Here is a 22153-nt window from a genome sequence, read left to right on the forward strand (position 1 = left end):
CATCTGGCCGGGGAGGCAGTACGTACCTCTAGCCTTGGTATCATGCCTCATGTCATTCATTGTACAGACTACAGTACGGAGTACGAACACCAAATATACCTTCATCCCATACCCAAAGCAGCCAGTCCCCTCCCTCCTGCGAATCCTCTCTCTTGGTGCGTGCACACCACACACATGCGCACTCCGCTACCTACGACGCCACTACGTACGTACATGCATTCATTATCACTTCGCCTCCGCCCGGGACTCTCCAGTCGCTCGTTCAGCTGAGACGAGAGGAGAGAGGCATCCCGAGATTCCTCACCTACGCCCGACTTGCCCTCCCCACGTTCTAGGCCACTTCTCCGCCTGTATCATTTTTACCCCACGGCCTCTTTCATCTTTCTCTCAGGCGCCTCTCCGCCAGCGCCTCTGACTTCCTCAAATCAGCGGCCGGCTCGGGAGACGGGCGACGGCTTCATCCCAGCGCCGCAGCCGGTCCCGCCTTCGACCGCACGGTTCAGTGTGGCGACGGTCGGACGGACGATATTCACGCCTCGCACTTGGCTCTCTGCGCCTCCTGGGTAGCGCCGCCTGCCGCGCCAAGCCATGGAGCAGGTTCACGGCGTCGACGTCAGCTGGATGACCCGCGGCTCTCCTAGAGGCATGTTCCACCGGGATTCCCTCATGTCCTCCCTCCAGCGCGATCCTCTTGCGCAATGTGGCTAACAAGGCGCTTCCTGCAGACAAGGTCAGCAGATCGCCATCATACTCGTCGCCGCCCAAGACGCCGGCTCCCGCGCAGCTACGATCACTTCCTTCTCCCGTCTCGAACCCGCGCAATCCCGCCGGCACGGCCGATCCATCAGCCAACGTCCAGGCCAATGGCCAACCCGAACCCAACCCCTCCAGCGGCTCCTCCACGCCCAGGAGGCTTTCGCGATCCGGCTCGATAGACCGACTGGTCGGGTCCAACCCCAGTCCACCGCAGCGTCGCAACTCGTGGTTCTCCAACATCTCGGCAAAGTTCACCGGCTCCAACAACTCGCCCCCGAGCCAGTCGCCGACACCCCAACACACAAATAATCACCTTCAAATTCAGGAGCAGGCCCTGTCCGCCCAGAGCCAAGAGTCGCAGGCCTCGCAGCAGAACCAGTCTCAGCAGCAATGCGCCAACCCCGCAGACGAACCACCAGTGCCCAAGTTTCACCTGGCCAGGAATGCCGTATTGCCACATGCCCTGAAACCCGAAGGGAACGGCCCCTACACGCCGGCTCCTCCCAAGTCTGGTCAAGCCGGCATCCTCGGTGTCTTCAGGCGGCTGTCGACGTCTGGGGGCAACGGCCTCGCGAGCGGGAAACTAGGCCATGGCCTCGTCGAGCGCGTGACGCTCAACGTCGACCAGAACAGGGAGAGATGTCCCATCGCCGAGCTCAAGGACGCCAAGCTTAGGCGAGTGGCGTTTTGCGTCGACGTCGAGATTGCGCCAATGCCCAAATACGCCGACCTCGACGTGGCGCACAAGCCCACCAACAAAGTCACGAGGAAGAAGCTGACGGAGAAGGGCGAAGGCGAGGCGCTGAAGAACCCCAAGGCTTTCGATGCGCCAAAGGAAGCCAGCGGCAATACCAAAAGCCAGAGCGAGCCCGTCCCCGAGGAACTCGAGGCTCCGGGAACCCACGCCAACGGGTCGCTCGTCAACGGCGCCTCACCCCTTGCGGAGCACGACAAGGATACGACCAAGAAAAAGGAAAAGAAGAAGAAGAGCGAGGAGGAGCGGAAGGCCAGGAAAGAGAAGCGCCGCCGACTCGCCGAGGACAATGGCTCCGTTCCGATGGAAATATACTACGACAGCAGCGACTCGTCATCTGAAACCCTCAGCGGCACCGGAACACCCTGCACCAAGACGACGTCGCAGCCCACCACGAACCCGACGAGGATATACCGCCGATGCTGCCAGCTGCGCGAGACACCGATTCTCAAGAAGATTACCGAGCAGCTCACGGACACTACCAACTCCTGCCCCTCGACGGGCGTCATCAACCGATTGGACTTGACCGACTACTGGCTGCAGCTGCCGGACCTCATCACGCTGGGCGACTACCTCGCCGTGGTGCCGGTCAAGGAAATCGTTCTCGAGAACTGCGGCTTGGGCGACGAAGGGCTACGGGTCATCCTTGCGGGCCTCTTGGCCGCCACGCGACCGGCCAGCTCGCGGCGCAAGAAGCCGAGGCACGAGCTCGAGGAGCAAGGGGGCGTGGTGGAGCGCGTGGTGCTCAAGAGCAACAAGCTCGGGCCGGACGGCTGGAAGCACATTTCGCTGTTCCTTTACAAGTGCAGGTCGTTGAAGTATCTCGACATTTCACAAACCGCGTTTCCCAAGCAAGCCCCGTGCAACAACAACGGGCCCCTTGCAAACGGCAGGCAAATCCCCCGGAGCATATCCGACGTCTTTTCCAAGGCCATCGCGGACCGCCCGGGAGGATCGACGCTCGAGATGCTCAACATTGGCGAGACGGAGCCCAGCATGGACCAGCTGAGCACCATCATGGATGGCGTCATCAAATGCGGCGTCGGCAGACTGGGTCTCGCCCATAACCGCCTCGACGGGCAGGGCGTGGCTGCCGTGGCCCGGTACCTCGCCGCCGGGAAATGCGAAGGGCTGGACCTGGGCGGAAACGACCTGAGGGATCACATGGAGGCGATTGCGGGCGCCATCAGCGACAAGACTCCCCTTTGGGCGCTGAGCTTGGCCGGTTGCAACCTCGACCAATCGTCGCTGTGCAAGATTGTGCCGTCGCTGGTCAGGCTGGACAACTTCCGGTTCATTGATCTGTCCCACAATCACGACTTGTTCCAGTCGAAGCCCAGTGTCGTTGGCTTGTTGCGAAAGTGAGTAGGCCTGAGTCCCAGGAGGAGGGAGTTTGTTGCTGACACTCGCCGCAGGTTTCTCCCGCACATGGAAAACTTGAAGCGCATCCACCTGCAAGACGTCAACATGACTTCGGAGCAGGCCATAGCGATTGTCGAGGTGCTGCCCGAGGTGCACAGGCTGGCTCACATCAATCTGCTCGGAAACGCGGCGCTGATGAAGCTGGCGGACGCCCAGACGGAAGAGGCGCAGGAAGAGGCGTGTGCACTGTACGCGTCGCTGCTGGCCGCGTCGAGGGTGTCGGAGAGCCTGATATGCGTGGATATCGAGGTACCCGGGGACGAGGCGGGAGAAATCGTCAAGGCCATGGCCAAGCAGGTGGTGGCGTACTGCCTCCGCAACATGGAGCGGCTGCCCGACACAAACATGGGTGCGGCGGCGGCATCGTCGGCCATGACGGAGACGCAGAGCGAGGTGCGCGAGTGCAAGGCGGCGGCGTACTCGGACGTGCTCGCGCACCTGGTGGGCCACGACGTACTGGACGAGACGGGCAAGGAGGCCGACGACGACTCGGCTCCCGACGAGGACTATGTCATCGGGGGCACGGGCGTGGTCAAGGCCCTCCGGTGCTGCCTCGAGAACCGCGGTGACGAGTGGAGCAGGCAAGCGGCGGAGGCGTCGGGCGAGCGGGACAAGGGCTCGGCGCCGGTGCAGGCCAGCCTGGCGACGGGCGGAAAGGCCAAGGACATGTCGAAGCACCTGTTGGCGGGGGCGCGCAAGATTCGCATCCGGCTGCAGCCGGCGTTGACCAAGGCCAGGGCGAACCCGAGCGACGAGCAGAACCTACGAAAGTTCACCTTCTTGGACGAGACACTGCAAGGCATCATCAAGCGATTCGAAGACGAATTCCCCGACACGCGAGAGCACGGGCCGGCGGCGACGGGCGGGGAGGCAGCGAGCACGGCGGCAGCGGCTGCTGCGGAGGGGGAACCGACGTCGACGTCGGCGGCGGCGGGGACAGACTCGGCGGTGGCGGTGTCGGACGGGGAAGACGAGTCGGAGATCCACGCGCCCAAGGCGGTGTCGCAGTCGAGCTCCAAGCTGTCCAAGGTGCAGGCCGAGGAAGAGGGCCGGGTGCTACGGGCAGGCCACCGGTTCAGGTCCGGGTTTGTGCGGCAGGAGCAGCTGGAGCTCCTCAACACGATCGACGACATCGGGGCGCACCCCAAGCACGCGCAGATGCTGGAGGAGCTGGCCGAGGACCTCGGGGGCGAGATGCTGGACAAGGTCAAGGAGAAGGGGGCGGTGCGGGCGTTCAAGGAGGACAAGGAGGTGCTGTTCCGCAGCATGAAGGAGAGCGACCCGGACCACTGGGAGCGGTTTGTCGAGTCGCAGCACAAGGCGCGGGCCAACATCCGGGTGTCGTCGAGCGAGAGGGCGGGCGAGGCCGGGCCGGCGGGGGATGAGAGTGCCATTGCCGACTGAGGACTGGCTCGCTCTTGGGTGTTGTATAACATGATGTGAATGGTTACTTTGGTAGCACGGCGCGTTGGCGTGCATCGGGAGTAAACGAAGGCGGCTTTTTGTTCTTGACGGTTCACGGACGCCGCAGCAACTGGCCATGTGCCGTGCGTGCAGTATGATTCATGATTCATTGATTACCAAGGGCAAGACGCGACGGGACGCATCATCACCAGGCTCCTCGCTGCACCGCCGGCCAACCCACAAACAAGCCCAAAAGGAGGGCGCACACAGAGCCCAAGTCCAAGTTCCATGCCCGCGCGCGTCTTGGCGAGCGGTCCGCTTCGCCACGCCGCCTGCCTTTCATGTTGCGTTTTCTGTCTGGCCCGTCTTTTCCCGATGGGACGAGCGACGAAAAAGGCACCACCGTGGGTGCTGTTACTTGGCGCTCATGCGATCAGCACTGCCGCGAGCCAACGCACTCGCACTGTCCGCTATGCCTGACGCGCGGCGGGGGTGACAGTGTGCCGTGTGTCGAGAGACGCCCCGCCGCTTGGGGGGAGTTGAGTTGTCGTGCCACTTTGGGCTTCTCTGGTCAGGCCACTCTGGGCGGCACCACGTTGTGCGCTGCGCGGGCTGGGGCGGGGTTGGTTAGCTACGGCGGGTGCGTGTTCGTGCTTTGCGCTGGCTGCGGAGGCCCCGCCCCCTCGCCATTGTGCCTGGTTGTGGTACGTTGGATATTTACCGTACAGGTACTCTGTACAGACAGGGCTGCAATGCGATGGCCCCGTAACTTAGCATCACCACCTCCACCACCACCATCATACGCTTACCTACAGCACGGTAACCGAGCATCGTATAAATGAAACCACAGCCCCCCACCCTCAACACACCTCGCCATCCGCCTCCGGCAGCAAACCGGGCAAAAAGGAGAAAGCAAGAGTCCTAGGAGCTGCTCCTCCTCCGCCGCCTCGTCTGCCGCCCCCCTTTCCCCGCGGCGAAGACGTACCCAAACATATACTCCATATAACTTAAGTTAACTAATATATTTCAAATCAACCACGAACCCCCCCTCCAGTGCCCCGGCTCGCCCGCAACCAACAAAGAAGTCGGGGAACTCTAGAATAGATCACCGCCCGGGGGCCCCAACGCGCAAACAAAGCACAACGCGCAAAGGCCCGACGGAAAACATAGAGAGCCAGGCCGTGCGGCAGGGACGGACACGGCTCGTCTCCATAAACCGCGGCCTGCCCGGCGTCGACTTATATACGCGGCTCGGCCCATCTGCTTCCTCCATCATCGACGACTCCGTTCCCCGTCTCTATCGGACCACCCCAGCCAGACCCGACGGAACAAAAACCCCCAAGAGGGCCGTCAGACACCATGGCTCCCACCTACACCATGTCCGCCCACCTCTGCAAGCAGTTCTACATCTCGTGGCGCCAGGCCCGCCAGCCCAGCCCGTCGTCGTCGTCGTCGTCACCAGCACAGCACGACCTGCCCCTCAACCGAACCCGCTCCCCCTCGCCCGAGCCCAAGCGCTCCATGGACAGCGACCGCGTCAGGCGCGGCTCCTCCAGCAGCGGCAGCAGCGGCGGCAGCAGCGGCGGCAGCAGCAGCGGTCGCGAGTAGGCAGCTCCTCCGTCGCTCACTTACACCGCCCGCCCGCCACCCACCCCCGGACACCAGGTCATGCATGGCCAACGCTCAGGGGTCGCCGCGGAAGAGCGAGCCGTCGCCCATAAGAAAAGAACGCCCTCCCCACCAAACTGGCCGAACTCTTCATTCCCGTCATCACCGGGCTGAATCTTCGGGCAAAGCGCCCCGTCGCCTCGGGGCCCGCGCCCCTTCGATCCAACATCCTTACCGCCAGGCCACGTGCTGCCTCACAGAAGCTGACACAAGCCGCAATGCACAACACAAACAGAGGCAATAACACGGGCAGAGAGACGGGCCATGCAAGTGCCCGGGCCTCTTGTCCATGCACAGCCGTTTCTCGGCCAGAGCCGTCACCTCGAGACACACAGCCCACAACCACCAATCCTGCAGCGACACCACGGGAAAAGCACAGAGCGCACCTTGTATTCGGTAGCCATAATCATAACTCTGCTTTTTCCGCCATCCGCCATCCGCCATCGTCGTCTTTCCCAATGTGACCCGTCCTCGCTCTTGCTCTCGGCATCAAATCAAAGGTCCAGCCGTCTGTATCATGTTTCGTCCCCTTGTAATCCGTATCCAGGTCCCATCCATCTAGCCATGACCAGCAACCCGTCCCCGGGCCATCGTCCTCCAGACGCGCAAGACCCCGAGAGACCATCCATGTCAGAGTCCCTACATCGCCGACGCCGCAAGCGTGTTGACCGTTGGCGCAGTCGACAGCTTGCGGGCCGAGCTGGGCGCTTGGTCCTCGCCGTCCTCGCCGCTGTCGCCCGACGATTCTTGCATGCCAACGTTGCCCTGGATCCGGCGCTTGGCCTCCTTCTTCTCCGCCTCTGTGACATCCTCGTCGTTTTTGCGCATATCCGGCGTCCACTGCGCCTGGTCGGGCGAATGCCCAATCGACATGCCTGCTCGCACCTGTAGCCATCTCGTCAGTCTTGTCACAGTCTCGCAGCGCACCCGCCAAGCCTGTCTATCAACTCACCAGCGTCTCCAGGGCACCGCTCGAGTTGTCGGCCAAGTCGTCGTCGAATCGCATCTTTCCTGGCTCAAATAGCACCAGGATCGTGCTGCCGCCAAACTTAAAGTATCCCAGCTCCTCGGCTCTCTTGACGTAGTCGCCCTCGTTGCGTGTGATGACGGTGCTTCCCACCATCATGGCGCCCACGCAAATCACCATGACGCGCCCGTGGGCCTCGCTGTCAATCGGCACCACGACCCGCACATTCTCGCCGTACACGTCCAGCGCGGAGCGTATCGCCATGGGGTTCACCGTATAGTACTCGCCTGCAATCATGACCGGCTTCCCCATGACGCCGTCCACCGGGATGTGGAAGCGGTGATAGTCTTGCGGCGCCAGCCGGAAGATGCCGAGCGCGCCATTCTCGTACCGCGCAGCGTCGTCGGGGTAGGCGTTCCCCAGCAGTCGCCTCATGTTGAACTCGCGCCCCTTGACCCAGATCTTTGTCGCCTGCGTCATCTGGTTGAAGACGACGCTGCGGCAGTCGGCTGGCGACACAATGATTTTCGGGTTATTTGGTGCCGAGCAGGGTCGCGCGTCGGGCTTCAGGGCGCGATAGAAGAACTCGTTGAAGTTTCTAAACTCTTCCACTGGCAGCAGCACCTCTGACATGTCCAGGCCGTGGAATTCAATAAACTTTTCAATCTCGTCCCTGGACGCGGGGTCGTCAAACTTCTTGCCCTGCTTGATGCTCAGATTCTTCAGCAGCTTTCGAACTGTAGCGACGGTCAGCATCATGTCGAGTCGGGCCTTTCACCACTCGGTAGCGACTTACTACGCTTGTTCTCCATATCGCGAGACTTCAATCCCTTGTACAGTAACCTGATGCCCAGGCGTACGTACACGCTCATCTTTTCCTCGTTGATCTGGCCAGTCATTCGGTCCTGGACCAGGATATTTGCCGAGTTGGCCCCGAGCTTGTACCCTCCGTATGAAATCTTGGTGATGACCTTGGAATACCACTTCCGCTGTGCCTGGCTGGCCGTCACGAAGCCGCCCATGAGCACCGTGTTGACCTGCCGCCAGTCTTGGCTAGCGCACGTCGCAATGTGCGTGATGATGTCTGAGTCGCTGCGCTTGTTCAGCCGCGGCTGGTGGCAGATGGGGCACTCGCGAATCTCCACGACGTGTTCCTCCCGGTCATCGCCCAGATCCTCGTCACCCTCAGGCTCCGCCGGAGTGTTCGTCTCCGCCGTGGCATTGGACTGATGGGACTCGATGGAGATCTGAGGGGTGGACGTGCCGGACATGTCTGAGCCAGCAGCTGGCTTGCCGAGGCCGAGATGCTTCATGTCCGGCACTAAACTCTTGAGCTTTTCGGCAGCAGACGCAGCCGGCTTGCTCTTGACCTGTAGTTGATCTTCCAGACAAATGACAGCCTCGTCCATGGTAAGGTCCCAGCTTTCTTCGTTGTCGGCCGCCTTGTGAGGGAAGCGGTGGAAAAAACTGTCAATCGTCGACTCCCTCAGCGTCGAGCCCAGGGTATCGAGCATGGTGGTCAACTCGATGCGACTAATTTCTCCGCTCTCGTCGGTGTCGTACTGTCGAAGCATGGCTCGCCAAAACTGCTGGCGGAGGGCGGAATACGGCATGTACTTGGCGCGAAGGTAGATGACCGGATTGTGCTTCGACTCCCACTTGTCCAGGTTTTTCATCTTGAGGGGCAGCACATAGTCGTGGAAGCCGGTGTCCTCTCCCTCCATCGAAGGCTCCAAGACATCGGCGCTCGGATTGGCAAGCGCTTCTGTCGGCGCCAAATGGCTTGGGCCGCTGGCCTGAGCCTGACCCGAGTCGGAAGCTTGGGACTGCGAGCCAGTGCTGGAGCCCGTCGAAGTTTTGGACTGTCCCGGCCGCATCATCTTGCCCAGGCTCTGCGAGGACGAGTTCCGAGATATGTTCAGCTTCTTGAAGCGTGCCTTGGCAGCAGCAGGCGTATGCTCAGGGAAATCCGGCAGGCAGTAGAGTCCGGTTTCGGGGTCTGCTTGTGGCGCTCTCTCGATCAGGCCGTGGACGGGAAAAGTGCAGGATGCGATGAAGTCGTTGCCTGAGTACTTATCATGGTCGATGACGGTAAAAGCAAACGAGTAGGATTGCTCGTGCCCCTGGACATGGAATATCATCTTTTCGTTGAAGACCGGGTTCAGGTTGTGCCTGACACGGCGGGTACGATACGTCTTCTTGCCCAGCGACGCGACGACAAAGGGATCCATGTCGAAGCCAGTCCGCGTCAGGTTCGACTCGGGTGGGAGATCGGTGATTTTACAAATTTCCAGGAAAATGATGCCGACCACGTCCGAGGATCCGCTCAAAGCGTAGGGATTCTGGCGGCGCCTCTTCTTCAAACCCTTGATCCTCAAACGTCTTCTCCGTTTCTCGGCTGTCTCCGGCTTGGAGGGATCCTCGCCTTCTTCGTTGGCATCGTCGTCGAGCTCTGTGAAGTCATCGTCGTCATCGTCGTCCCCACCGTCGTCGGGCGAGGACGAGTTGGATTTGGGAGCATTCGTTGGGACGAGGAGCGGTGTCATGGACGGGGTGACGTTACGAGACGAGCCGAGGTTGACGGCGCCAACAAGACTGTAGAACTTGTCGAAAATCTGCTGCGGGGAGGCGTTGGGGCTAGAGCCGTCGAGAAGAGTAAACTGCAGCAGGACCTCGCCAGAGACGATGCTTGTCTTCTTGCCGGGGCGCTTGCTCTTAAGGGGAAACCATCGAGCTTCTTGCTCAGTCTTTTCATTCTGGAATATTTCCTCCAAGGCCAGGTCGAACTCGCCCATGTAGTCCTTGCCGAAGCGGTCCTTGTCCCAGCAGATGACGTCGAGGACGAGGCTATGGACCGAGTTGACAGGGAGCTCTTCGATGACGTTCCATTCCGGGTTGAGCGTCTTTGAGACGGAATGGGTGACAGCCCGGGCGTCGCCGAGAGTGAGCACGAGATACTATGCGAGTCGAGTCAGCAGGAGGGCCTGGTCGAGACGTGTCGCCATCCGGCAGTTATGCAGATGCCGCAAACTTACAGGGTCAGATGTGCCGCCGCGATCTTTGGCAGCTAGGTTTCTGGCCTGTGTGAAGTCAGCACCGAGACGAGCCTGGAAATTTGCGCCAGCATGGCATTGCGCACCCTCAGGATGACGATTTTGAGGGCGAGGCCGTTGCCAACGTCGGCGGGCGGCCCGGCATTATCGCCCTTGGAACGCATGGGGCTTTGGCTCCTGGAGTTTGCCGAGGACGGTAGCGACGAGGAAGATAGGAGGCGGGTTGGAACAATGCGCATGGCTCAAGATGAGGGACAGCCGCAAGCCAAGGGCCGCATTCGAATTGCAGCTCAAGTCGTTGGGGGAGGGTAGGTGAGGCCGGGGACACAAGCTGGGTTGAAGCTGCGGCTGGTGGGATGTATATGGCCGTGACGTTACTGGTGAATCAAGCGGGACAGTGCGCTGAAGATCAGGGTTGGACTGTACGGGCCAGGTGGTGGCCTCCGCTGCGGCTGTGACTGAGACTGCGGCACAAGCAAGACGCAGCCGCCAGAGCCGATTGCCAAGGGGGAGGGGCCGGACAGCAGCAGCACAGCCATCGGCAAGACGCACTGCCTACCGGAGTCGGACAGATTACAGACGATGAAGGACGCATTCGAGCCATCAAAAGCGTCTGAGTTGAGCAATGTGGAGGGAAACGACGGAGGATAGCTCGTGGCGCGCGTGCTGCTCCAGAGCTGCTTACACCTAGGTACCTACTGCTGACTGGTACAGGGGGATTTGGCGGTCCGGACCGCTCTAGGGGTCACCAAGCCCGCTACATCTCACAGGCCCGCAGCCCTAAGGAGGGGACTCGGGAGACGCTGCGCCTCTCGTAGCGAACGAGACTCAGCATCCGTGGGCTGGCATGTGCTCAATTGCTCAAATCGGGGACTCAAGGCCCGACGTTATCCACGAGGAAAATGGCCGAGGTTGCTCCCCGCCATGGTCGACGGGTTACACGCAAAAGCCTCATACCTATGTCGTTGTCATACCAGCTCCATGTTCGACAGTGCGCGTGGGCTGAGGCACACACTGTCGGTAAGATGCCAATGAGGGGCAGCACAGACCCGGTTCGTTCCTTTTCCCTCCACGCCCCAACAATCAGCCTGTGGGGGTCCATTGGATCGTGGTGGACGCGTGTGAAGGGGCTCAGAAGTCGGGCGAGGATGATTCCAAGAAGAGAGACGTTGTCGCGTAGTGAATGCCTGTCGGCCAATACGAATCGCCTCTTGCAACTTGGCTGGCGTGCGGTAGTTCGATGGCCGATGACGACACTTTACTTACGCTCCCTAGTCTTGCCAAGTTCCGCCTGACCGGCCAGTTACCAAGAGAAGCAATCTCTTTGGTGCATGTGAGGGAGGGCTCTCGCAGGCCAGTGATTGGCACCTGCGGCGCAAGCACCACCACAGGGGCACGATAGCTGCCAAGTCATCTTTATCATCCCCTTGATTTATGCGCCGTATTGCGTCGGGGGAAATACTTGTCTGGCTTCGAGCTGTCATCAGCTCTCAGCCAGTACTGTACCTTACGTACGAGATGCTCTGCGGCAGACCAAGCCGTCTTTGTAATCCGATAGGGTAGGCGGTTCGGCTGAAGTGAGCCGTGTAGCCACCGTGTTCACGTCTTGTCCTGCCTGCTCTGGACGCGCGGGTCGCAGTCGGCTCACGTGATGCTGCAGAGTGTCGCGGGCGCCAAGTTAGCTTGAAGAAATACTGAGGGATGTCCATATCGCACCCGTACCCCGTATTATAATCCCGTGGATACTCCGTACGGCCGTCGGTGGCGCAACCTTCCATGCGGCCGTCCTCTTTGGGAAATGGGATTAACCTCCCCCGGATGGCCATGACGATGAGAATGGCCAAAGGAGCGGCGGCACAGCACGTCTTGTCCCTCATTGCAGCAGACGAGTGAGGCAAGGCAGGCATCCGCATGTACTTGCATGCATTGCCCGTGCTTCCAGTACTCCAGAGGACGAGGCATTCCAGCGGCCAAGCTTGGGGGATACGCTCCGGCAAGAGACGCGGCGTTCTTGGGTTCGGGGTACATGCGTTATTGACATGGACAGGCAATATATCAGGTGGCTGCTAATTACGGGGTAGCAGGAGTGAACTTTGTTTGGTCATCGATTTGGCTCGTGTCCGAAATGCTGCAGAAGCCCCTTTCGCGGGGCCGGCTCTAATTAACACATGCTTGTTCGTGCGCTGCAAAAGGTTGCTGCTGGCAGCTGTACCCAAACGGTTGATCCGGACCAACCTTCATTCCACCACCTTCTTCCGCTGCACCCACACACTCCTTTCTCCTCCTGCTCTTCTGCGCCTCCTGCTCGCGTGCCACACAAACAACTTGTCCTCGTCGCCAGTCGTTCCCTCCTGCCGCCCAGCAATCGACAACCCTCCGTCCCCTCGGATCCATCTTCTCGCTGTCGGCCTGACGGTCCAGCAACCCAACGCCCCGAAGTCTGCCGCCAAGCTCTCGCGCCCGCGCCCATATTTCGTTTCCCTCCTTGCCATCTCGTGCCATCACCATGTCTTCGGCCTCAAGCTCTTCCCAAGTTGGCAAGCGCAAGAGAACGGGTGCCGGGGCCGGGGCCGGGGCCGTCGACTCTGCTGCACAGCTTCTCGACGGCGCGCAGCAGACGTCGTCTCGCGACGCCTCCGGCGAGGAGGGCGACACGACCGCCCCGGAGTCCGGTCGCCCTCATCGGCGAATCTCCAATGGTGGTGGCCCCAACCCTAAGCGACAGCGAGCCACCTCCGATCGGGCCGCCGATGCGGCAGACCACTCCCACGACCCGGGGGAGCCGAGCGACACCACCGAGGCCAGCGTCGACATTGCCGAGCGCGTCGGCCGCAAGGGCCGCAAGCTCACCCTCAAGGACATTGAGGAGGTTGAGAAGATGGAGGCCATGCCGCCACCGCCCATGGGCAAGTTGACGCACCCGGCCGGCGGCTTCAAGACCAACTCACCCCCGGTTGGACGAGCCGTGAGGGTGTACGCCGACGGTGTCTTCGACCTGTTCCATCTCGGGTGCGTTCCCCCTATCTGCATTGCACGGCCAATCGCACGCATGGTGACTGACGGGCTGCCAGGCACATGCGCCAGCTCGAGCAAGCCAAGAATGCTTTCCCCAACACGACGCTCGTCGTCGGAGTCACGGGCGACAACGAGACACACATGCGCAAGGGCCTGACCGTCTTGTCTGCCAAGGAACGGGCCGAGACGGTCCGGCACTGCAAGTGGGTGGACGAGGTGATTGAAGATTGCCCGTGGGTCGTGACGCCCGAATTCCTCGAGGCCAACCGTCTCGACTACGTTGCCCACGACGACCTCCCGTACGGAGCGGCCGAGGGCGATGACATTTACCAACCAATAAAGGAGGCAGGCAAGTTCCTTGTCACTCAGCGGACCGAGGGTGTCAGCACGACGGGCCTCATTACACGGTGAGTTTGTCGCAATCGTGGCGCGGGTACAAGGGCTGACAAGTGCCTGGAAGAATCGTGCGCGACTACGAGAAATACATTACCCGGCAGTTCAAGCGCGGAACCCCCCGACAGGAGCTCAATGTCAGCTGGCTCAAGAAGAATGAACTGGACCTGAAGCGTCATGTCCAGGATTTGCGGGATAACATCATCACCAACTGGACAACGACGGGCCAGGAGCTTAGCCGAGAGCTGAAACAATTTTGGCCTGCGAGCCGGCCACAGAGCCCTGCTCGATTCAACTCGTCGAGCGGCGACTTGGCAAGGTCGCCCACCAGCTCCACGGGCGGCCCCGGAAACTCCAAGGAGTTCATCACGGGCTACGCCCTCGGCCTCGTGGGAGGCGTACGAACATGGGTAAGAGCTCTTAGAGGGACGTCGTGGCAGGCTTGCAAGGCTTACAATGCTCGGGCACAGATGACCAAGAACCGGAGGACCGTGGCGGACAGCCGTCCCGTCAGTGATGATGAATCGGACGAGAGCGAGGAACGCCGGAAGTCGGTGCCTAACCTGGCTGTGCCCACCCCAACGAGGGCTTGATGGGCAGCGCTGCCATTTCCGTCTGGGGGCAAAAGAGCACCAGATTGAAGCTCTTTCGGGTGGCGGGCAAACTGGTGAGGATAGTGGTAATGAACAGGAGAAAAGACGAGGCGGCTTGCCTGGCCTGGTTGGACTAGAGACGATGACAGAAAACGCGGCGCTTTGGGGTTCAGAGTCTAGTCCTGGAATAACTCATCCACTTGCAAGTCTCGCCAGTCATCGACACCGTGCTAGACAGGCGGGCCATGCGCCAACTCCGTCATCGATCAAGCTGTGGCGTAGGGGCTGCCGTGAGAGGCACGTGAGGGCAAAGCTCGCTGCCACCACAGGCCAAGGGCGACTTGATTCGGAGCGTTGGCCCAGTCTTGGCCACAAGACTGACTTGGCCGCCTCACCCCTTTCATCAGACAGCCAGCCCTGTTTGTTTTTCACCGGCTGCCCCTGAAATCTGCAGGAATAAGCCTCCTCGCCCCGTCCCTCTCGTGCCTCCCTGGCCCCCTCGGGCCCTTCCCTTTTGTTCCCTCTGGTTGTGAAACGCTCGGTAGATGAACCGACCGACCCCCAGCCGCAGGCACGGGAGAACAGCCACGATCGATGTTTTACAGACGCCTGAGGCGGCGGCGGGCTCAAGAGAGCAAGGATAGATGGGGGAGAGCAGGCGTTGCATGGCATGCGCATGTGCATGCATACATTCGTTCTAGAAGAGTCATGTAGGAAGCGAAGCACCGGGGGGGTGGGGCTTCATTTGGAGCGAGGAGAGAAACAAAATGAAACACGCACGCACACACAGGCGAGAGAAGGAGGGCAAAGGGGCAGAGCAGAGCGAGCGAGAAAGGTTTTTTTTTTTCAATATGGATTAAAGTAAACCAATCACCGGATGACGTCCGTCTCATCGTCACATCCAGCTGAGAGCCCTGCTTTTCTGTTGCCGTGGCCGAAAAGGCGCCCCTGGGTTTTGCGCCCGGCCAAGAGCTAGCGAGGTGGCATCGCAGGCGGGAGCGCACATGGGCGCCGTGGAGAGACGGAGTGGTGGTTTGCTTGCATGGGAGAGCGGTCTTTTGGTCATTGCTGTTAGTTTGCTGTTCGGGCAGGCCGTGACGCTCATCTCCCCACCCCGGATGGTCACGTTTCTGTCTGCCTTGCTTACGCTGCCGGTACGAGAGAGACGATGGCGTCTGCGACTGGCTGCAGCCTCTGGAGCGAGAGGAGGGGGGGGAGGACTCAAAGTCAAGCCCTCGAGGCTACGTATGTATGTATGAGAGTAGGCCTGTGTGTATGTACTGTAGCATCGTCTGAGAGCTGGACGGGTTCTAAGAAGGGAGGGAGGGTGTCACGACATGGAATTTCGGCACGGGCACGGCTCGAGTCTTGTCTCCGTTACTGTATGTGAAGGCATCTCCTCGGTGCCGTTCGGTCTGCTATTTCGGACAATGGGTGCATCACAACCTCGCGAGACCTATTTATGACCTTTTCATCACACATGCAAGGTACTTGTATATGCGTGCAGTATGCAGTTGGCTGCAACAACAGAATGAGGAGACGGGAGGCTGCCTAAAAATAGGGTGTGGCGGTAACCGTCTGCTTTCCACAGCTCCCGTCTTGAAGAGCGCGCTGTACGAAGTACAGTAGGTGCCGAATCACGTACCTACATCAGGATGCAGCTGTAATCAGCATGCTGTGCTCCGGAAGCCGGGCTGCCTAGCTCAAAGGTTCCATACCGACGATTGATTGAATGGACAAGTCCCCTTTGGGTAGTTGAAGTGGTCAGCCACGGCGTGAATGGAGACAGACGTGATGAGTCGAGTGTTGCGGCGTCAAACATTGACACATACAACGTCCACACGCCCGCAACCGGCGTCCACAAATAGCTTTCATTCCAGGGAGCAGGACTTGGTACTGACCGCAGCAGCAGCCGGGGCTTCATGACGCCTCGGATACCGGGGGGATGGTGGTGCAAAGGCACGAGACGGGCGGGTTAAGCGCCGGCCGTCATGTACGGTATCTCGGATCGGCAGCTGGGTGGCAGGCGAACTCAGTTGCCTTGGCTGCATGATGAGACGAATCACAAGCAATCTTTTTTGATTTGGGCTCAAATTTTGCAAGGGCCAAAGTGGGCAGACGGATTGTCAGCACGGCCAGCAAGGCCCCCCTCAGGCGCTGAATCAAGGCCAAAGTAGAGAAGGTAGTAGATGCAAACCACCAAGGTAATGCAAGTTGACGGAGTTGGGGTGGGTTTTGGGTGATTCCAGGTCCGACCGACGCATGGCTTCGCTGCATCGGTCCCGGAATTAGGACGCCAAGGAAAAAACAGGCAAAAGAATGAGAAAAGGAAAGAAAAGAAAGGAAAGGAAGGGAAAGGCAAAAAGGCTGCACTGCACCTTGCCGTGACTGCCTTTTCCCCTGATCCTGGACTGTGGGCTTCATTTTAGCCCGGTTCCTCGGTACGTACCCATGGCGGGATGGCGGGATGGCGGGGTCTGGCAGGCAGAACCAGTGTGGGAGGCGAGGCCCTCAGTTTTCCCCGGGAAATCCAAATGTCGTCGTCTGGCTGACGAACGAGCATCCCCTCGGCCGTCTGAAACGAGGGCTGTGGTTGGTCTGCAGCGCACGGGAAACATGGTGGCCCCAGACTCTCCAGCCACTCTGCTCGTTCGTGATCGGCCTCAGGGATCCCTCGACACCAGGCCGCGGCTCGTCAACCCGGCTTGTCGGAGCCATGACCGCCATTCGTCGCACACAGCAGAGGCTCATGTGGCTTGCTGACGGAGAGGTGGAGGGCCCTGTCCATCTGATTCGGCTGCCGATCTCTGACTTGCATCACCAGGCGATGCGCTATTCTTGGCCAGGCCAGACAGTGTCCTGGAGCACTGCCAGCGCCTCCTCCTCCAGACCTGCCGCCACGAGAGTCACGAAACAATCAACAAGAGCTGCACAGCACCGACGGGACGGACATGTATCAGCTTACAGTACCTACCCACCGGCCCTACGAGGAGTCAACCACTGCCACCACCACCTACTAGGGCATCTGTCCGACGTCACGTCGTACAGTACATACAGACAGTACATGGTCGACGGTACGAATACCCAGACGCTGCACACCGTACAGCACGCGACGCTCCGCCACCGTCGCATCCGACACGACTCTTCCTTCTCAGCTCCCTCGGCAAACCAACAAGTCGACCGTCAAGCGCCCACAGCCACTCACGCACGCCATGCACACACAGGTCCTTTAGTTTCCCGTTCGCCGCTTGACGCCTTACCCGCTGTCCATCCGCCAGTGCGCTTGACCACGGCCCTCGTCACACCCCCCTCGGCCCTTCATACATGATGCGGTACAGTGCTATACCGAACGGCAGTCGGCCAAGCAGCTGGCTCTCTCCGTCTCACCGTTTCTAATTATGGGTCTCCACCAGCATCACTGATCCCTTGGCAAGTGGTGGGAATTCTGCACGAGAGCTCGACATGCCTCCCCTGCCGAATTCCTGCCTCCCCACCACCATCACCTCCCCGAGGCGTGCGACGCTGTGTTGGCTTACCTATCCGGAATAGTTCTCTTTCCGTCCTCGTCAGCCTCGACCAGGGGGGGGGCCCAAGAAGATGGACCTTTGCTCCCCAGTTGTACGAGCGCCAGACACCGCTCGCAGAGGACGAGGAGCGCCTTCGGGCTTTTACTTGCAACCCCGGCCCGTACATACACACACCTCCATGTACAGTACAGGGTCGCCGATGCACATGCGCGCCCCAGGCTCAGCTCCCGGGGCTGTTAGTCGCGCCGGGATCATGGACCTCATGCCTCTTCTTCTTACTTCTGCCTGATCGATCTCGCATCCGACTCAACCATGCCTTCTTCCAGTCCTATCTTTGTCATCAGAGTCTATGCTGTTTCATTGCAGATGGGGGCTGCGTGTCACCTCGTGCCCCTGCTCGACCTTGCGAGGCTGAGAGCACACCCGCCGGCATAGGTCCTTTTTTCCCACACTCTCTCGTCCGGCCCGGACCCCGTAGCCGTTGAGGCTCTCCGTCTCCTTCACTGACGCCACAGCCCCCCCCCCCTTCCCCCCAAGATTGACTACTCGTTGTCCCTGGAACGGTAGTTTCCAGAAACGTCACCCGCAGTACCGTGTTCCCCCTCCAAGGGTCCCTCCAGCCCGGCGGGCTGTGTACGGCCAAGCTTGGTCTTGTGTCTCCCTCTGCAAGGTCGCCTTCCTTGCTGTCCTTGCTTCCATTTTGGGTTTCCGCCATGGCCAGCCTCCGAAATATCATGAATGTCGATGACGATCATGCCGACTCTCTTTCCTTAAAGAAGCCAAAGGAGTCGGTCCCGAGGTTCCCTCAGCATCCCGAGTCAGCACCCTCCACGGCAAGCTATGCCAGTCGACAAGACCTCTCCATCTCGTCGCCATCACCATCATCTTCAGCTCGCGCCCAGAGACAGTCGTCGTCCTCACGCCTTGCCGTCGAAGCCCCGGCCTCTCCGTTTCCTCTAGGCCACGCTTCCGACAACGCTGCCCCCGGTAGGCACCAGAGCGTCACCAGCACCGACTCAATGGATTCTTCATATGGACAGAGCTTTGCTCCAGCCTACACGCACGGGCACCCGGGTGCGCAGTATTCTGGCGCCCCCGTGAGGCCCTTTGTTCCCACCGGGGACGCGCCCGTCAAGCTGACTCCCATCACCGGGAGGGTAAGCCGGGCCAAGAAGGGTCTGGCCGTCCACATCTGTGAGCTGTGTCGGCCGCCGAAGGTAACAAGCCAACCCCCCCCGTCCTCCGCCCCACGGACTATTGACTGACTCATGGGCCTCATGCAGACATTCACTAGGGCCGAGCACTTGAGGTTTGCAAACATGGCCATGACATGCCAATACTTGATTCCAACTGACGGCTTCCTATAGGCGTCACCAGCTAAGTCATCAACCACCAGACCTGCGGTGTCAGGTTCCCGGCTGCGACAAGGTGTTCCATCGCAAAGACCTGCTTGAACGCCATCAGCAGAGGCAGTCAGTCGTCCCGGATTAGAGAGAAACCCTCTCCTGGACACGGTTATTGACACAAAGCAGTGACCAAGACGAAAGACATGCCCCAGATGCGCGGCGCCGCTCCTCGAGCCGCTCGAATGGCCCGACAAGTCCCTTGCAGGGCAACTACAGTGGGCAACAATCGGGTTCTCCGCTGCAGATGCCACCGACTTACAACAGCCCGCCTCCGGTCTCGAGTCCGACAAGCGGTGTATCCACACGTGGGATCCCCATGGCCCCGGGGCCGTGGTCGTCTCCGAGCAACTCGACGCCTCGCTTGCGCGATACCCAAGACTTCACCATGGGAGGGGTCAAGACCGAGTACCCCATGGAGTCACTGTCAAACCTCGAGTCCATACCGTTCAGAGTCTCGTCTGCCTTTTCTGGGTCTCGCTCCGGGCATGGTCTGGGGTTGATGGACGTTCCAGGTCTCTGCATGCCGGCTGTCGGCCCGGAGCCCTTGGCTGTTTCCTGGACAGAGAGCTCCGGCCTGGTTTCATCAGGTTCTGGCAGCAATTACTCGACGCCGCCGCCATCGGACGCCTCTCACGGGCATCACTCCGTGCTGCGCTCCTCAAGTGCCGAGTGGGCTGGACCACTCGGGCCGCAACTTGTGGCGAGGGATATGCAAAGCCCGGGCATCGGCGCCGGTGACTACCCTCCCCCTTTTGGGTACGGCACCTCCCCACCCCAAGTTTACCCGTCCATCTACGGGGAAGCAAACAACTTGGCGTTCTCCGGATACGAGGACAGCCTATACAGCTCTCCCGTTCCAAGCACCACGGCCCGTAGCCTCTCCCCGCAAATGGCCGTGGGCCAATGTTCTGAGACGTTGATCACAGCCCCGTCGGCGCTCCCGGCAGACCGAATGGTCAATTCCAGCGCATGCGACCTCCAGCCGGAGACGGCATTTGGACTTTTGACGGCCCAAGACTTTATGCCCGTGTCGTTGAGCCGAGAAGCGCTCAGCGTCATGCCAGCCTATCTCGACCTGTACTGGGACAAGGTTCATCCGAATTACCCCATCATCCATAGGGCCACGTTTGAGGATGCCTCAGGAGTGGATGCGGAGCATCTCGACGTACTTCGGTGTGCCATGGCCGCCGTGGCCACTCAATTCCTGGGACATAGGGACAACCGGATCAATGGCAGCCAGTTGCACGCGTATGCGTGGCAAGTGTCCAAGGCGGTGAGTAGACTACCGCAGATCATAGGAATACACGGCTGATGCGCAAAGCTGTAGTTTACGCAGTCTGCAACCTGGTCTCTGCCCATCATGCAGGCGGTTCTGCTGTGCGAGTACTATGCGCGATTCAGAGGACGAAGCAAGGAGGCTTACCGCCCTTCACTTCGATTTAATACGTTGTGTCAAATGGTAAGTGGTGGCTTCTCAACTGTCTTTCACTCAAGGCCCGTTCAGCATCGACGATTCACTTCCAAGAAGAACCCGGCTGAAGTCAATTTCAGGTCGCTAGCCAGCACATCTGGGAAGCGAGTCCGGCCAGCAGCACCGACACGCAGAGATGGAGGGAGTGGGTACGCCTGGAGTCGTGTCGAAGACTCCTCGCGGCTTGCTTCCTCCTGAGCGTTCACGGCAACTGGTATTACGAACAGCCCTTCACCGCCGATCTTGGCCTGGACAACTTCTCACCCATGATGCTGTCGATTCCGTTGTCGGCCAACTCGACACAAGCCTGGGAGGCAGAGAGTGTCGAGCTCTGGGCCGCCTTTGACGTCGCAGCGATTAGAGTACAAACCGTGGGCGACATGCTGCAGCAGAAGCAGACCCTGACACCGTCCAGCATAGAATCTATGCCGTCCTTCGATGCGTCACTCCTCCTTGCAGCGCATGCTCTTCAACTGCCTCGAAGGCGGAAACACACGGAAGTGGACGTACTGGAAGATGCCTCGAGCATCAAGACGGACACCTTGTCCATTGTGAGGCTTTTCCCTCGCTCTCCGGGAGCCTACGTCTACCTGGCGCTTCACTACACGCCACTGCATTGGCTGCTGTCCGTCTCGGGCGACAGCTGGGTGTTTAACAAGAAAGTCCCCCAGGCCAGATCCTTCATGGAGCACCAGAGAAAACTGGACAAGTGGCGCAACTCGGGCAGCGCGGCCGTCGCCACCCTGTATGCTGCCAAGGCCCTGAAGATCTTTCTTTCCCTGGAATCGAGCACGCTGGGGAACCATCAGGCGCGTCTGCCCGGCCAGTTCAGGACCCTCCCGTGGAGGGACATTTCGGACTTCTGGGGCCTCTACGTTTGCTCGCTCATCTGCTGGGCCTTTGGGCACGTGGGGAAGCCCAACGCAAACAAGTCTTCGCGCGCCGCGGCCGCGCAATGGATCGCCAAGGTGGCAGAGCTGCAGCCCGGTCCGCTCCAGGCCCTGGCCGGACGGGAGGACTCGCAGGGGGTAGTTGGGCTGGTGCGCGACGTCCTGGAGAGAGACTGCCTGGGTGGGCGGAGCATCTTGTACGCCGATGCAGTGGGCGTGTTGCGCAAGCTGGAAGAGGGGGACAACTGGAAAAGGTTCTAGAAGGGGGGGGGATGTCCGACTCAGTCGAACTCGTCCTTGGATTAATGTCTCATGAATAGCATGACCGGATGTGCAACCCGTGAGATCCGACACGACGGAGACGAAAGCATGATGGAACGACGCGGTGGCTGATGACGGGTGGCGATGGCTCATTGCTGGGGGATGTCTTGAGATTTCATTGCATCTACTCTCTGCTCTCCTCCTCGTCTCCTTCTTTTCACCTTTTCTCTCTCCTTGCACGTTTCTTTTTTTTTTCCTTGTTTCTTTGCCCCGCTATCTCCGAGAGAGGTTGACTGACCTCTACACTATCCACACGTTTGAACATGACGACCGCACAAATAGAGAAGGATGGCAAGACGTATAGGTGGGAGGAAGAGAGCTCGTTGACTTCTGTCCCGACGCATCATCCCAGCCAACAGACATGACAATAAAAAAAAATTTGTGACAAGAGACCAAGGGGGAGGGGTCCGTATATCTCTTTTTTATATCGATGGCATGCTGCCTGCGTTGCAGGTTCTGAGACTTGGTCGGTGGCATTTTCTCTCGAGCAAAGACCACCAGGGGAGGAGACGA

The 22153-nt window shown here is 60.0% G+C and overlaps 5 protein-coding genes across 5 annotated transcripts; 4 read left to right on the top strand and 1 right to left on the bottom strand.

Moving 5' to 3' along the window:
* Positions 1 to 588: 588 nt before the first annotated feature.
* Positions 589 to 4336, top strand: HRG_00160 (cell wall biogenesis protein Mhp1; the record flags this gene model as incomplete). Its single annotated transcript, XM_044858631.1, has 3 exons — positions 589 to 643; positions 726 to 2871; positions 2926 to 4336. 3 exons carry the CDS (start codon positions 589 to 591, stop codon positions 4334 to 4336), a joined length of 3612 nt encoding a protein of 1203 aa, XP_044725031.1.
* Positions 4337 to 5695: 1359 nt separating this feature from the next.
* HRG_00161 (uncharacterized protein) lies at positions 5696 to 5944 on the top strand (the record flags this gene model as incomplete). Its single annotated transcript, XM_044858632.1, has 1 exon — positions 5696 to 5944. The coding sequence occupies one exon, from the start codon at positions 5696 to 5698 to the stop codon at positions 5942 to 5944; it is 249 nt and encodes an 82-aa protein (XP_044725032.1).
* Positions 5945 to 6643: 699 nt separating this feature from the next.
* HRG_00162 (phosphatidylserine decarboxylase domain-containing protein) lies at positions 6644 to 10188 on the bottom strand (the record flags this gene model as incomplete). The annotated part of the gene is made up of 5 exons (XM_044858633.1): positions 6644 to 6889; positions 6957 to 7708; positions 7768 to 9928; positions 10007 to 10051; positions 10111 to 10188. 5 exons carry the CDS (start codon positions 10186 to 10188, stop codon positions 6644 to 6646), a joined length of 3282 nt encoding a protein of 1093 aa, XP_044725033.1.
* Positions 10189 to 12530: 2342 nt separating this feature from the next.
* On the top strand, positions 12531 to 14025 carry HRG_00163 (cytidylyltransferase-like domain-containing protein; the record flags this gene model as incomplete). Its single annotated transcript, XM_044858634.1, has 5 exons — positions 12531 to 12723; positions 12784 to 13033; positions 13096 to 13446; positions 13500 to 13842; positions 13903 to 14025. The coding sequence occupies 5 exons, from the start codon at positions 12531 to 12533 to the stop codon at positions 14023 to 14025; spliced, it is 1260 nt and encodes a 419-aa protein (XP_044725034.1).
* A 4240-nt stretch (positions 14026 to 18265) lies between these two features.
* On the top strand, positions 18266 to 21580 carry HRG_00164 (fungal specific transcription factor domain-containing protein; the record flags this gene model as incomplete). Its single annotated transcript, XM_044858635.1, has 6 exons — positions 18266 to 18769; positions 18836 to 18861; positions 18920 to 19024; positions 19082 to 20231; positions 20295 to 20417; positions 20510 to 21580. The coding sequence occupies 6 exons, from the start codon at positions 18266 to 18268 to the stop codon at positions 21578 to 21580; spliced, it is 2979 nt and encodes a 992-aa protein (XP_044725035.1).
* Between the last annotated feature and the right edge of the window lie 573 nt (positions 21581 to 22153).

This window comes from Hirsutella rhossiliensis, assembly GCF_020360975.1.
Source record: "Hirsutella rhossiliensis strain HR02 chromosome Unknown scaffold00001, whole genome shotgun sequence".
Lineage (NCBI taxonomy): Eukaryota > Fungi > Ascomycota > Sordariomycetes > Hypocreales > Ophiocordycipitaceae > Hirsutella > Hirsutella rhossiliensis.